The following is a 15,158-nucleotide window of genomic DNA, read 5'->3' as shown; positions in this document are numbered from 1 at the left end:
GAAAAAATGCAAAAATGCAACATCCTAAGCCACTAAATCTTAAGGTCATGTCTTTAGCCATCTCACATGTATCTACATAGATAGGTTTGTAGTATTTGTTAGGGCGGGGACTACGCGACACATCACCTCCCTCCTGAACAATTAAGATGAATTGATAAGTGAAAATTGACTGTGGATTTGATCTGACGTGACCTATCATAAATGACTCTAGATTTGGTCATCATAAAGGTCGACAGACTTCCTTTGCTCTTCCTACTTCCCATGCTGTTTGAAAGTTCCACTCATGTTCCACGTGCGGTGCACATGTCTTCCAGGCCACGAACCATCAATCAACATGGGATGTGTGCTAGGGTTGACATCATCTAGAGGCCATCACCATTCTTGTGAGATGTGGATCACCATCTCCTTCCTTAGTGCAATCTTAGTTATCCATCTAGATCTATGGTTGTTATATCCAAAGTGTCATCCCTTGCTACCGTTGGATTAGAGCCTCTTGCAGCGGATTCGATCTGTATTATTACTTTCTTTAACCTGCCATGTTAATCTCCACTGTTGCAAAATTTATAGTTCTTATTTGACATTAGCTAATTGAAAATATCTTTTGATATTCAGTGAGATCAATGTCAAGATGGTTCTAACTTGTTTATTCTCCCTTGGTAATAGTATAGGTCATATGTATTATGCACATTTTGTGAAAAATTTAAAATATAAGCTGATTTTTAAGTAATATCTCGTAATAATATATGATCAAAAAGTCAAAAAACCCAAAAGGCTATGATATGTGGGCAAAGCTGGGTCAAACTAGCTCTAGGAAGAAAAGGATATATGTTTGACACTTGAGCCTTACATACATGAGAGCTCGAGAGCATGTGGTGCTCGACTCGGAGGACTTAAGTGTGAAATATCTTGGATTGCTTGGCATTCGACACCTAAGATTTGAGCTTGAGAAGTTCAAGAATATTTATGGGTGAGGGCTTATCTTAAAGATGAAACCTTTTGAGATGGGAGTGATTGGTAATAAAAAAACTAATAATGATGAATACTAGTCAATATGGAGGGATGAACATTGGGAATATTATGAGAGGGTGATCATAAATAGAAACAACCATTGCAAAAGGAATATCATAATGAAAGTCTATAAAAGAAGATTGATAATTAAAAGACATATAAGATTTTTTTTTGTCTCTAATCATCTTTCTCTTTCTATAATATTTTTATTATTCTCTTTTACGAAGTCTCATTTAAATAACGAAAGGTGATATCGAGACAAGATTGATGTCCTCTAACCATGTGTTGACTTTGTATGAAAATTTACTCATTGAACTCGGGATAGCAAGGAGTATTCGACAGAACCTATTCTTTGGACTCGGGGACGACAAAGGATGAGTCAACATTGAATATCCAAATTCGACTCTAACATTAAGTTATCTAAATTTTGACCTTTGTATAATTTTGATGAGCCTGTAAATATCTAACTTTTCAAACGTAGTTTACTTGTAGGTTGTTGAACCAATCAAAGCTAAAGCTAAAGTGTGACGTCATGCGTGCACTGTCGGATCTTAGTTACAATACTGTTCTGCCCACCGTGAATTATACATAAACTACTACTAACATGATCAGTAAAGTTTCATCCCTTGTTGACATCGTTAAAAGGAAGATAATCACAATTGACTGAGACCATCGAATATATTGCATCGTACACACAGAAAAATCCAAATGAGACAGTATAGAACGAGACAAGCTCTTTAGTGAGAAAATGGAGCTACTCTTTCCCGTTCCGGGATGTCTTCCAAGATCGGTGCAGCAACGTAACAGACAACACATGCCGGGCAGCTCTTCTCCAGGCCACCTGATACAGTTATAACTTAATGTACGCAAAAAGATTCTGTTCTAGCCATCTGCAACGCTAGCCAAATCCGACCAAATTATCTCCTTAAATCCTCCCTGGCTGTCGCCTTGGCGTAGCTTCTCAATCTCCAACCAAGACGACATGACGCCCAAGGATCGGTCGGCCATTGGCGTAGCTATCGCGCTACTGTGCCTCGCTCTCGTGGCTCTCATGGCTGTCCTCTACGTCCTCTGCCGGAACAAGTTCGCTGCCGTGGACCCGGAAGCCGGCGATGGCGAAGTCAGCACGTCGGCCCCCATCCTCCCAGCCGCGCACTTCCACCAGCTGAGCGACGTGGAGATCGCCACGGCCGGCTTCCACGGCTCGCGCGTGGTGGGCTGTGGCCGGCTAGGGACCGTGTATAAGGCCACGGAGGCCGACGGCGGGCGCGCCTACAGCGTGAAGCGTATCCACCACCACCTGGTGCTGGGCAACCCCGGTATGAGCTTCTCCTCGCGGATGAAGTCGCTCTCGTACCGTACGCGTGCCACCGCCCCAACGTGGTGCCCGTCCTGGGTTTCTCCGAGGCGCCGGGGGAGCGCCTCATCATCTCCGAGTTCCTGGGGGAAAGCAGTTGCAGCCTGGAGCACTACCTGAAACAGGGGAGCGCGGTCCTTGGCTGGGCGGCCCGCCTCCGGATACGTAGCTCTAATCGAGAAATGTAGTAGGCAACGAAGAAAATATATGATTCTCGAACGAATAAATGTGAAAGACTGAATCCAAGCAAAAACTAGTCCTTGACGTAATTCTAAAACATAATAAGTACAGCTCAATTTTCCTGTAAATTCTCTTCGGACGGAGAAATCATGTGATAGAGTAGTGAGAGAGTTTGGTGTAATGAAGCAGCACTATGGTTAGCGCCATCACCAGGAAACCCACCAACAATCTGTCAGGAATATCCATCAAGAATTTCTCCAACACGAGTGCCTTCTCTCTGATAATTGCCATTAAATGTTGCTGCACTACATTATCTGTGTTTTTCTCTCTCCCGATGATGCCTTGTTCTTCCTTTTCTTCTACCTTATTTGCATGCGCCAAGTTATCTGGGATCTTATCTCTGCATATGATACTTTCTTCTTGCTTTTCTTCTGCCTCGTTTACATGTACCTCATCCTTAACTTCTCCTGATGTTATTAAGGAGTCGCTCAAGATTTTCGACTCCACTTCGTGCAGTGGAATCTCTGCTTGTTCAACTACCTCAGATGGCGTGATCGCTGCTTCATTTAATTTTGCAGAAGAAACTCTAGCACTACCCGAGCCGTCCCCTCTCAGTTGAGCTGCTTCTTCAGGAGATGAATCCGACTCTTGCCTTTCTTCTCCCTTTTTCTCTACTTCATTCACTATAGACTGCTCTTCAGCTCTGTGTTGAGGATCAGCTATGTTAGTTTGAATTTGATTGTTCTTGGATCCATCTTCTTCTTGAGCAAATGGCGCAGGTTGTCTCTTCTCAATGACTTCATCTGTTTCCTTCGTGGTAGAAAATTCTTCTGCGCCGACTTCAGAATGAATCATGTGAGGTTGAGTTTGATTGCTGTGGGTTTCATCACCTTCTCCTTCAAGAGATGACTCTAGTTCTTCGTGTTCATCTTTTTCTTCTCCTTCACGAGGTGTATCGATGTCTTTCTTTTCTTCTTTTTCTTCTTCATGTTCTTTTCCTTCTGGAGATGCCTCTGCCTCTTTCTTTTCTTCAATTTCTTCTCCTTCAGGTTCAGGGGATGATTTATTCTCTTTCTTATCTTCAATCTCTTCCTCGCCTTCCTCTTGTTGTGGTGATGACTCTGCTTCTTTCTTTTCTTTCATCTCTTCCTCTGCTGCTGCTTCAGGAGATGATTCAGGCACTTTCTCATTAACTTGGTCCACGTCCAACACTCTACCATTTGGAAGTTCTTTAGCACCATTACAAGTATCATCTTCAAACAAATTGTCCTTCGATTTGACAGAAACACGATTGTCCTCCTATATGACAAAATTCCAAATTTATTACACTCGTTCTAAATTACTGTTGAACGATGCGATTTGTCGTACTGTTTAACAAGTCTGTAACTATTATATTGTTCTTCAATCTTTGTCCTTCTTAACCAGACTATTAGGAAACAGAGAACAGAACAGAAGCTATTCTTTCCTTAAACTAAAGATGTTTACTAAATCAAGAACACAGGATTTACGAAATAGCAATTACCGGGATACCGACGGATCCATCAATTTGGCTCTGTTCCGATCTGCAGGAAGAAATAACAGGAAATCGTGAGCAAGCATACGAAAAACCACAACAAATCTACATGCCAAAAACATGATGAACTCACTTATGGTCGCCGTTGATACCATCAACCCTCTCTTTCTTGATCGCCGGCGGGCGCTTCGCTTGCGCTCTGCGAGCGATGATGGTGGCTCCGGCGGCAGCAGCCAGGAGCCCGCCGATGACAAGGATCCCTCCTGCTCCCTTCACTTCCACCGTCGACCTTTCCAAAGGCCGCCTCCTCGCTTCCCCCGTTTCCCTCCCCTTCTCCGCCCCGATCTTCTCCACCACGAGCTCGTCGCGGGGCTGCGGCGGCGGCACCAAAGAGGCCAGCTTCGCTGCCATTTGCTCCATCCCGGTTGGAGTTCCGCGGAGTCGTCACTCTAAATCCACCGCTCCTGATACGATCAAAATTAAACGCACTAGAGAATTCGGTGGGCAGACGAGAACCAAGACGCAAGGAAGCATCGAGGTCACGGTCGCAGCATCACCACCCAGCCGAGCAGCCAGCGGCGGAGCGCCCAAGGCGTCGACTCGCTCCTCGTGGAGAGCGGTGGGGTCACGTTCCACGCGGCGGCTGTTGGGCGACGCGATTGGTGGAGAAACTCGTTTGGTCGCCGCGCAACGAGCGGCATCGGAGAATTCCATATTGCACGGGCGAATCGGAATCGTGATGCGGTGGCTTGCGGGATGGCGTGAGTGGCGTGGTCGTTCGGGCGTCCATTCGGATTTCGTCATCATTTCTTTTTGGCCGTTTCAGAAGACGAAATTTTTCTGTCAACAGAATTGCGACGATGGTGAGGACAGAACTTGGTGCACACCGAAGAGATACCATACACGACAAGCAAAGAGAGTATGAGTGGAAAAGGTGAAATTTTGTGGGGTGAATAAAAACAACCTTTTTTTAGGTTGTCGGTCTGCGTCGTCGCGAAACCAAGAGGATCGACGGGCAATAATGGTTGGGTTAAGGTTGAGATGCTTTATCCCGCCGACGACCACGGAACTCTCCGCCGTCCGTTGTAACCCCTCGGTGATCTCATTCGAGTGGAGGAATTCGGAAGTACGCCAGCCGAGGAACTGTAGAACTGCCGCCGCCCGACTGGGAGGCGAACGCCCCGACCCGCTCCTCGAGGCAGCTGTCCGTGCCGCTTTCCTTCGTTTCCAGGAGTCTCTCCGCCCTGGTACATGGTTTTTCTTCCGTTTTGCGTCAACTCGATAACCTATGTGACTGAAAGTGGTTTCTTTTCGCCCTTCGAACTAAAATTGTACATGCCGCCATCTTCACTAGGTCCTCTTTCTCCTCTGTTTCTCGTGCATATGCTTCTAATAAATGCATTTCTTTTGCCATTGTGTTTCTCAAATGGGTTTCCTTGACGTGAATTTTTCTTGTGGCGGAGACGACTCATCTATTAGAGCTACTTTTGGGCGTTTTGTATTTTGTGCTTTCAAGTTAATTAGTTCCTGGGTTGTTCCTACTTCTTTTAGTTTGTTGAGCATACAATGGAGGAAAGAAGTCATTTTTTTGCTGTAATTTTACCTCTTTGTTATTGTTTCCACTTTTCTAAACCCTAGCATTTAGTTAGTAATCATCTTTGTATGTAATATTTCAATTTCAGTTCCAATTGGAAGGAAACCGTATTGTTGACCAATATTTATTCATATTGTTCATTTTGGATGCATGCAGAGCCTCAGTTCATTGATCCATATTCTAGTTGCCTTCTTTCTTCCACCGTTAGCCATCATGATGTGGAGAGCAAATATTCACCTAGCCCACGCCAATATAGATTGGCAACAAAATTCATCGATGATAACCTGCTTTCTATGATTGGAACTACAGAAGATCTTAGACAGGTATCTAGATATGCTGATAAAATGAGCACTTTCCATCATGTGCAATAGTCAAGTCCATCTTACACCATATAGATTGTTTTATTGACAGATGGTATGGACACCCGGCCTTACAGGCTGAATTGGCCTCGCTCTTCTGTCATATTTGACATCTCTCCACAAAGTGTCTTCAATATTGCATCTCAAAAACTCAAAGGTATGTGTTTATTTTTATGTACTGAATTTATATGACTTTCATTAGTTTCTAAATACCTCTGTCAAATGTGACTCAAGTCTTTTGATTGCATATGTTATCATATGTGGCTGTTTTCGTTTAGAGCTTTGTAGTCCAACGTCACTAGTCATGCAGTCCTCAAGGTTTCCTCTCGATTTAAATTGAGGTCTGGGTATTAATTTTGGTCAGCAAGTGAAGTTTTATCGATAGATCTTCATATACCATTGGTCTTTCTAGTGGATTCTTCATTGCATGTGGACGTGAGCTATCTACCTAACCACATTAACTCTTTTGCATATGCTCTTGGTATGTGTTTTTAGTCTTATTCATTTTATTTGGTTGGTGTTCTTATTTTTTCCAGCCTATTCTATAGAATTTAGATCTTGATACTCTACTGAGTGGTACTGGTTCCACAACATCAATAGTAAACAGAGACAAGCAAATAAGCTTTGTTTGTTTCACTAGACATCTCTTTCCATGCTGGTCAAATCAACAAAAGACTAGTTCGTGGTTGATTTTTGATTTCCTAATCATCTAGTTTCTCTCTAGAAACTACAGTGAACTTGTTGTAGCATTGACCATGTACATATCTAAACTTCGGTTTCCAACTTTCCATATATACTTTCAATAAATCCTGATCCACCACTAGTTATGAGGTGGAACACTTCAAATGGTATTAGATGCCCTTTGGAAGCTTCAAATGATGGCCTTTGTCTTTTAGGAGGATTTGGTATATCATTGAATTACCAAGACTCGCTGATATAAGAAGACTAAGCAACAAAGAATCCTATCTGTCAGGACAAGAAATGTTGGTTTAAGAAGAGGACTTTCATAATGTTGCAAGCAAACAATAGATTAGATGGTGCAGGATAAATTAAGACCTTACTAAATTTTCCACCAGTTAGTTCTAATAGGAGGAACAGTTGCATAATGTGGTTGCAAATTCAGATAGTAGAATTCATGATTTTTTGTACAGTATCATACTCATGTAATTCAATATGATGCCATACACGAATACAGGAACCATTCAACACTCAGCATCAATCAGATTAATTAATAGCAGGTTTCCTATTTATTTTTTGTTCTTTGTTCTATTTCCTTGTTTTTTTGTATCTTGTTGACGCCTTCCTCTTTTTTCTCTCATCTTTACTTCTCCATGCTACCATCTCCTCCTCTTCCTTCTCTTTCTTTAGGAATTTGTTCTAGGCGTTTGTACTCGTATCAGTATTTGAACCTTGATCTGCTTCCAACATGGACTCATATTTGAAACCTTAGTCGATGACCTACTTTTGTAGTATGACATTAGTTATATAACACAATCTATGCTTCATTGCCTTACACAGGGCCTCTTCCTTGCCATTGTAATGCACTGAAGATTTATAACTTTTTCTTTGAACATCTAACATTCTTCCCCTGGATGTAGTAGAAGCGGGAGCTAAAGTTTCAAGAAACTGCATCTCGCTCCATGTTCCTCTAGAATCCACAGATCTGCAGTTAGCCTTGTGCGAAAGGGGTTACAATGGGAATAAACCGAGTTTATGGGCCATTCAGGTAAATTTTGAACCTATCACTATTTCCTGAATTCTATTTACATTTCTTGGCCTTGGAGAACAAGAACGAAGGGTTGATCTTGATTTAGTTTCATACCACCAGTAACTTACTATGATTAGATTGCTTTTCTGGTGAGTGCCTGTACACGCATGTCTATTACCCATTTGCTTCTTTTGATTATGAGAACATGTCAATCGTGTATTAGATTAATTGACTTTCATTCTGATTTTCAGCTCCCTCAATGATTTCTTTGTTTTGATATTTAGACTTTATTTGTTTTCTGCATTCTAATTGAAACATGCTTAATTAGCTTATAATGACAACTTACTATGTTCCTGTGATCCTGTAGGGGCTCCACATTTCAACTATGACAAACTGATAGATATATTATCTTGTAAGCAGTTTAGCTGTGAAAGGATTTCATGGCCCAAGTTAGCCCCTCCCATGGTTAGGAACAACCACTCCGATGGTAAAAAAATTCAATTGGCATGATTCTCGTTTCAGTCAATGAATTGTGCTGTAAAAATGCAAGATAAGGCTCGAAGCACATAAGTACTTAATGACACAGGATAGCGAGAGTAGTAACATGCAAGTACAGTATCAACCATACATAAATGCATAAATGTTATATTACTGCCCCCAGGGGCGTGGCGCACTGGTAACCGCATTCCCTCTCCATAGGCCACTTCCGCGGTTCGATTCCTCCGGGATGCGTCTCACTGGGTTTAATGCATGGGGCGTAGCAGTCGGCTGTGTTGGTCGGGCACGTGGATCCCAATTTGGTAATGGGCTGGAGTGTAGGTGCCAGCGAATCCTCCTGATTTACCCTCGCTGGCCGGTGGGGACTCTCGTTGAAGGCCGTGGGGCAGGGCCGGTCAGCCAAGGGGACTAGTTGGTGCTAGCTGCCCAGATACCCCTTGTAAATAAAAAAAAAAATGTTATATTACTAAAGGAATGCAGAAGCTAATATTTAAACAGTAGAAAGAAAACATAGCATGCCCAATTAAGCCAAGTTTATGGGCCATTCAGATGAATTTTGAACTTCGCTATTTCTGCAAATCCTATCTACATTTCACATGTCCTAGTTTGGGAAACCGAAGAATGAGGGGTGGATCATGATTTCGCTAACACATATAAATTACCCACTTGCTTTCCTTGATTTTGAGAGTATATCCATCATGTATTTTCAAATTATGCCAGAATGATTGGCTTTCATTGTGATCTTCAGCTCTCTTAATGGTTTCTCAGTTTCGATATTGACCTTTGTGTATTCTAATTAAGACGTGCTGATTGACTTCTAGTGATATTGATTCTCTAGGGGCTTCCCATGTCAACTATGACAAACTTGATAGATATATTATCCCTGGTAAGCAGTTCAGCTATGAAAGGAAGCATTTTCCTTGGAGAATTGCCTACCTCGTTGGCAGTGGAAAGCTCTCAAATTGAAGCAAAGGTATATCTTTTTTGATAGCACGTTAGTTCATATATGCCTAGATGTTTGGATACCTGAATCATATCCTCATGACTTTGTTTCTCTTTCTGCATTGCAGGATAATAGAAGAGACAGGATACAAAGACTTCTCGTAAGCCACGGCTTTCGAGTGAATGCAACCAGTAGTGATTATGAGTCTGACGATGGAAGTCTACTGTTTATTGCTGAACAGCTGCAGTTTTCTGATGCCCAGGTAATTTCTGCACAACGAAAATTATAGGTCAGCTCCTCTTTTTATTTATTTATTTTTGCTAGCATAGTATTTATAAAACTGTAGGAGAGAGCTTATGCTCCAAAATGATACAGCCATGTCGTAGTTATCTGATACAGAGGTTCAAAAATTTCAATTAATTAAACCAGTCAAAATGGTTTCTAGTTACTACATATATCTGACTTTATATCAGTGTGGTCATTTCTTTCCCTCTTTCATGTCCTTGGAGTACATAATCAAAGAATCAATCAATTTCAATTCAGAAATCTTTTGCAATTTCTTTTTCAGTTTTCAAATTCCTATGAAAGATGTACAAACCTACCATCAAACTGACTTTATTTGAGGTGTTATTTAGCCTTACAATTCTCAAAATCATCAAGAGCATTCTACAATCTACATGCTCCTACTTATTTGAGAACACAGGTTGTCTAAATTAAATACATGCTTTGATGATACAGCTTATGGATAAAAATATATATAAACATTTTGACTGCTCTCGTGTTGGAATCATAGATGGAGATTTGGAGGACACACTTGGAAAGGATAGAAGATGAAGGAGATGAAGAAGGCTTTGACGAACTGTAGTTGAATCGATTCCATCAGTTTTCTGGAGGATTTTAGTGTTTGAACTGCAGTCTTGTTTTAAAAAGTGGCTGGTTAAAGGTTCTCTAGACCATATACTTTTCCTGTTCCATTTTGAGGAGAAAAAAAATACAAATATAAATGAACACAATGTTCTTGAGTACTTTTCAGCAATTTTGATTTCATGCCTTATTTCAATAATTTTGATCAAGAAATATACTTGCACGCATAATTGGTACAAAATCAGTTCCCGTTCTGTTTGAGATTTATGCGCACCGCCATAGCCGCTCGTTCAACATTATGCGGTTCAAACAAAGAGCCAATGAATCCCTAAAAAAAAAGGAAAAGGCCAAAAAAAAAAAAAAAAGAAAAAAAAAGAAGAGGCTAATTCGCAACTTATTATTATTGTTTAATAGTTTTAGTTAATGGGTGAGATTAATTTTGCTTAGATCCAACCGCCGTTAAAGGGCCTTCTCAATAAAAGGGCAAACGGCTGGGGGGGCTCCTGAGAAGTTTTGTCCGCTCACCATTTCCACGCGATCAAATTGGTCGTCGGCCTCTCCGGACGCCGCTTCTCTCGGGTGCGATTACGCTCCTCTCTGTCTTCGTTACTTCCTTATTCCTTTCTTTGGCTTCGTGGTTTGTCTTTGATACGCGGCTGTAGTTATTCGATCGCACGTTTGGTTTTGATCTGTTCTTAGCTTCTTATATGGATGGGAATCGGTGCTAGGGTTCAGGTTCCCAGCGGATTTGGTTACGGAGAGAGGATTGGAGTGGAAGACGTCGATGCAAGAGAGGAAGACGATCGATTTGGACCAGGGATGGGAGTTCGTGCAGAAGGGAATTACCTAGCTGAAGAATATCTTGGAGGGGCACCCAGGGCCGTACTTCAGCTGATGCTTTACACGTATGTCACGCATGCAACCACGCTTCCTTGTTTTTATTTTTGGTATACGAGTAATTGTTTGTGATTGGCCATGGAATTGATGCTCCTTTAGAATCAGGACCATCTATGACATATGAACCATAAAAATGGCCATGGAATTGTTGTTTCTTTGTGCAGAATGTTCAGATCCATTCTTGTATCATGATTTTTTTCCTTTTTATTCAGCATACTTTTATGGGATGCTAATTGTCATAGCACACATGAAGGAGAGTCTTAGTGCAATAGTGCAATAGATGCTTCCCTAGGACTCCACATTGGCGGAAATTTTATGCACCAGGCTGTCTTAATTGTCATAGCACACATAGATAAAGGAATTAACCTATTATTTATCAGGCTACTAGTGGTTTAAAATTCTTGAGTACAAGTTACTAATGGTTCATATGTCTAAACATTTAGTTATTTATTTTTGTTAATTCACAATTCACCATGCATGACTAGACTAGGATGCCATAACCTTTTCTGCTACAGTAATAGAGGGTGTCACATAGTCCAAAATGATCTCTCGACAACAAGTGAGATCCAATGGTGACTCATCCATCACTCTTTTTCCAAAATGCTTATACCTTAGTGAAGTAACTCATGCACATAAGTGTATACACTCTCTTTGGTAGCTCACAATTCATGTGGGACTGAACTAGGGTGTCATACAGTCACTGTTTCAGAGCTTCACATGGGGCGAATTTCTTGTGAGGTTTAAATGCAGTGATATATCAATTCTGTGATGGAATCTGCAATTGGTCTGTGTGATTTCTCATTGATCTTGAAATCTTTGAGTAAGACCTCGCAAACATTTGAAAATTAATTCATTGGGAATCATATACTTAGTAGTGAGTTTTCCATTGATGCAGCAATATCAAAAAGAGTCAGATCATGACAAACTCTCTGCCTCTATATTTGGAGAGGTTGACAGTAGTAAATGATACATAGACTCCACTGATTTGAGTCTATAATGAATTTGTCACCTAAAAATGTAACTGATATGCTTTGCACTGAAAAATAAAGTAAAAACTTTCCTATCAAAAAAAAATCATTGCTTGTCTATAAAGGCCTTGGTCGTACTATGCTTATGAAGGTTTTGATTCTTGCCCAATGAAATTCTATATCATGGGCAGACTTGGGAAGTTGCGTAATTTGTTTAAACAACTCCATGGTAGCTGCTGGTTTTGGCTCTATTTTCATAACCCACGCAAGGTATTGTAGACGTTATTCAGTTACAAAACATTGGTGGTCCTGTAACTGATATGCTTTGCACTGAAAAATAAAGTAAAAACTTTCCTATTAAAAAAAAATCATTGCTTGTCTATAAAGGCCTTGGTCGTACTGTGCTTATGAAGGTTTTGATTCTTGCCCAATGAAATTCTATATCATGGGCAGACTTGGGAAGTTGCGTAATTTGTTTAAACAACTCCATGGTAGCTGCTGGTTTTGGCTCTATTTTCATAACCCACGCAAGGTATTGTAGACGTTATTCAGTTACAAAACATTGGTGGTCCTGTAAATTTTATTTGTAATGCTATTTTTCAACTTTACAATTTTATTAGTTAGTTTATTATTGTTATTTAGTATATTTATTAATTTTTTATATTCCTTTTATAAATTTTATGATATTATTTTCTGGTTAACTAGTTCAATCAATCAGTTTGATTGGTCAAACTAATGATCTTCTAGTTTTTGCCTTCTTGATTTTGGTTTGGTTTTCAAGACATTGGTGGCCCTCTATCTACCTATGCCTTCTTGTGCAACTGAACCATGCAATATCTTAACCATGATCTAGTTAGCATCCAGCCTAATCTATACATGTGCCCTTAGTGATTCCACCCTAAAACCCTAGCCCCTTTTATCGTTGAGGCTCTCAAGATGAGTTCTTTTCCTTTCAAGTTTTCTTTCCTTTGTGACCCTTGTCTTGTTGTCGGTTGCTTCCATCTATGTTAAAGAAAGTTGTTCATCCCTAGGCCGATAATGTTGCCTTTTTGCAATCATTATAGAGGATGGTTAATGAAGTAACAAGTAACACCTCATGATGTCTTGATCACTTGCTTTGAGAACTCAGATGAAATTATATGTAACTATTTATATCAAAACAAAAATTAATAATATATCTATATTGTTGAGCTTCAACCTTGCACTCTTGAAGGACCCTTTGTCCATTAACGTGTTATGCAGGGCTATGATCCATTACTATATTGAGATAAATGTCCTCTTGCACAACTGAGTTTAGGGGTTAAACTTACATGATATGTGGGCTTTGGCCATTTTTACTTGGTGACTGTTGGGTGCTTGCTTTTCTATATGATATATATATATACAGATAAAAAAAAGATGAATAGTCTTAAAGAACGTAAAAGAGCAAACATGAGATAAAAGGGTAACTTACTTTAAAACAAAAAGAGAAAATAATGAGAAATGAGTAGTAATTATTTGATGCTAGAAAACATGAAATTTATTTGAGAAGCTAATAAACAAGCTGAATACTTTCATTTCCATTATGATATATTATATCATGTCTTTTTCCATATGTGTACTCATGTTCCACTTCCTTCGACTTCCATGTTCACAGACTTAAGTTGATCATTTTGGGCTTTCCTTTTACTTTAGATCATGCTCAAATATATCGTGACTGCTCTAGAGGAGGGTTTTAGTATTGTTTATTTATTTCTTTTAGTGTTGCATGTTGGTTTTGTTATTTCGTCTAGTGCATGTAGTTTTCCATTTTAGCATATTTCTATTTAATAGCATGAGTCCCGATGTTCTCGGCAGTTTATTTCAGATTATTTAATAAAACTCAGAAATTATTATTTATTTAGAGCTATGCATTGCGTGTTTCATGGTTATGATGCAAGGATCAGTATTCTTGAAGATTTAATCGCCAGAGATTATTTGGAAGGCAACAAGAATAACCCAACTCTTTTCAGATACCTGGTTTGGTTGTGTTGCCATCTAGACAAACACAGTTACACACGACTGACGTATAGGAAAAGATCTTGAATTTTATTTTCTGTTGTATTTAAATCTTCAGCATAGATCAACAATGTGTAATAAGAAATTGTCTATAGCTTTGTTGGTAATTATTAAAGTTCCTTATGAACATTTTGTTCGTCTTGATTTCTCGTGTGGTATTTTGCTTCCCCTATCGCATTGAACAATTCCAGAACCAACGTAGATTTTTAGAGAAGTTCCAAGTATTGTTTAGCAGTTCTGTACATTGATTGTATTAATATCATTAATGTGTCGAGTATGCATTTTTAAAATTTGGTGAATATTATGTTTTTTTAAAAAATGTTTCGAGTAACGTTTCAGTATAAATGTGTACTAGAATAATAACATAAGAGATAATTAAATTTCAGTAGGTGTAGTTGATTCTATTGTTATTTGCATATGTTTGGATGAAACTTTTTTTTATTTTTAAATTAATCCTTATTAATTTTAAAATTTTATGATGCATTCATTAAAAGTTCTCAAGAGTTAATTGTGCATTTCACTATATGAATAAATATCATGTGCTGGAGTCGTGTTTTGTTTTTGTTTATGTTTTTGGAAAAAAGAGGTTTTTATCAGAATTGCTCCTTGTCAATTTAGCCAAGTCCAACACACGCTAACAGTCGCTAGCATGCTAATGGACGCGCGCACGCGGTTTCTGGGACCATAGCGACACGGAAAGCCTACTGCAGGAAGAACCACAGGAAGAATATCTAATTTATCTGGTTATATGTAAGCATTAAGTGTACCATTAATACTTGAAATGCTTGTGGAGGCCATTAAAGATCGAATTTGATGAAGTTGAGATTATCTTTTGTTATATGTAATTTTTCAATTTATTTCTTTATATATGATCATAAAATCGTGTATAATTAATGACGAATTTCATTGTTTATTACAGTTATTGTGCTTTGATAATTTCTGACATTCATAATTGATTAGGGACTGATCGATCGATCGAGTAGGAACCTGTACCATGCATGGTGGTTGCAATTTGTAAGTCAGAAAAATCATCCTTAATTGGTGGAGTAGGCTAGTCAGTGGTTTGGCGACACCACCAGGAAGGAAGGGCCGGATCACTAATATAATTAAACTAAATTGTTATTTTGATTGTAATGTATCTGCATGTAGTAGTTATGAGAAATTAATAAGCATTTTGCCTTACTGTTTTACACATTCTATTGAAATTAAGTTATTTCAAAATTTTAATTATA

The 15,158-nt window shown here is 39.4% G+C and overlaps 4 protein-coding genes across 10 annotated transcripts in view; 3 read left to right on the top strand and 1 right to left on the bottom strand.

Annotated features, from left to right (window-relative positions):
- Nucleotides 1-1,536, top strand: part of LOC141833932 (uncharacterized) — a 2,369-nt gene extending 833 nt beyond the window's left edge. The window contains exon 2 of the mRNA XM_074721426.1: nucleotides 1,501-1,536. Coding sequence (XP_074577527.1) covers nucleotides 1,501-1,536 — 36 coding nt within the window. The remainder of the gene's footprint in view (nucleotides 1-1,500) is intronic.
- A 454-nt stretch (nucleotides 1,537-1,990) lies between these two features.
- LOC141833931 (serine/threonine-protein kinase-like protein CCR1) lies at nucleotides 1,991-2,553 on the top strand. Its single transcript, XM_074721425.1, is given in 2 exon segments — nucleotides 1,991-2,371; nucleotides 2,374-2,553. Coding segments are annotated over 2 exon segments (561 nt in total).
- Nucleotides 2,554-4,543, bottom strand: LOC141833586 (uncharacterized). Its single transcript, XM_074721065.1, has 3 exons — nucleotides 4,192-4,543; nucleotides 4,068-4,107; nucleotides 2,554-3,844 (listed from the first exon to the last, which is right to left on the bottom strand). The coding sequence occupies exons 1-3, from the start codon at nucleotides 4,476-4,478 to the stop codon at nucleotides 2,693-2,695; spliced, it is 1,479 nt and encodes a 492-aa protein (XP_074577166.1). The 5' UTR covers nucleotides 4,479-4,543; the 3' UTR covers nucleotides 2,554-2,692.
- A 523-nt stretch (nucleotides 4,544-5,066) lies between these two features.
- Nucleotides 5,067-15,013, top strand: LOC141833851 (O-methyltransferase 1, chloroplastic). 7 transcript variants are annotated; one of them, XM_074721359.1, is made up of 9 exons: nucleotides 5,067-5,305; nucleotides 5,809-5,975; nucleotides 6,048-6,168; nucleotides 7,613-7,737; nucleotides 9,056-9,190; nucleotides 9,288-9,422; nucleotides 9,954-10,603; nucleotides 10,760-10,929; nucleotides 14,887-15,013. In XM_074721359.1, exons 1-7 carry the CDS (start codon nucleotides 5,080-5,082, stop codon nucleotides 10,023-10,025), a joined length of 981 nt encoding a protein of 326 aa, XP_074577460.1. In that variant the 5' UTR covers nucleotides 5,067-5,079; the 3' UTR covers nucleotides 10,026-10,603; nucleotides 10,760-10,929; nucleotides 14,887-15,013. The 7 variants fall into 7 exon arrangements, with proteins under 7 accessions (XP_074577460.1, XP_074577456.1, XP_074577457.1 ...); XM_074721355.1 differs by lacking the exon at nucleotides 14,887-15,013 and adding an exon at nucleotides 14,545-14,675; XM_074721356.1 differs by lacking the exon at nucleotides 14,887-15,013 and adding an exon at nucleotides 13,881-14,118.
- The last annotated feature ends 145 nt before the right edge of the window (nucleotides 15,014-15,158 follow it).

This window comes from Curcuma longa, chromosome 8 (assembly GCF_044706935.1).
Source record: "Curcuma longa cultivar G26 ecotype Majalengka, Jawa Barat chromosome 8, ITB_CL_G26_1.1, whole genome shotgun sequence".
Classification (NCBI taxonomy): Eukaryota; Viridiplantae; Streptophyta; class Magnoliopsida; order Zingiberales; family Zingiberaceae; genus Curcuma; species Curcuma longa.
The sequence above is the reverse complement of the archived record's forward strand: the minus strand, read 5'-3'. Positions and strand labels throughout refer to the sequence as shown.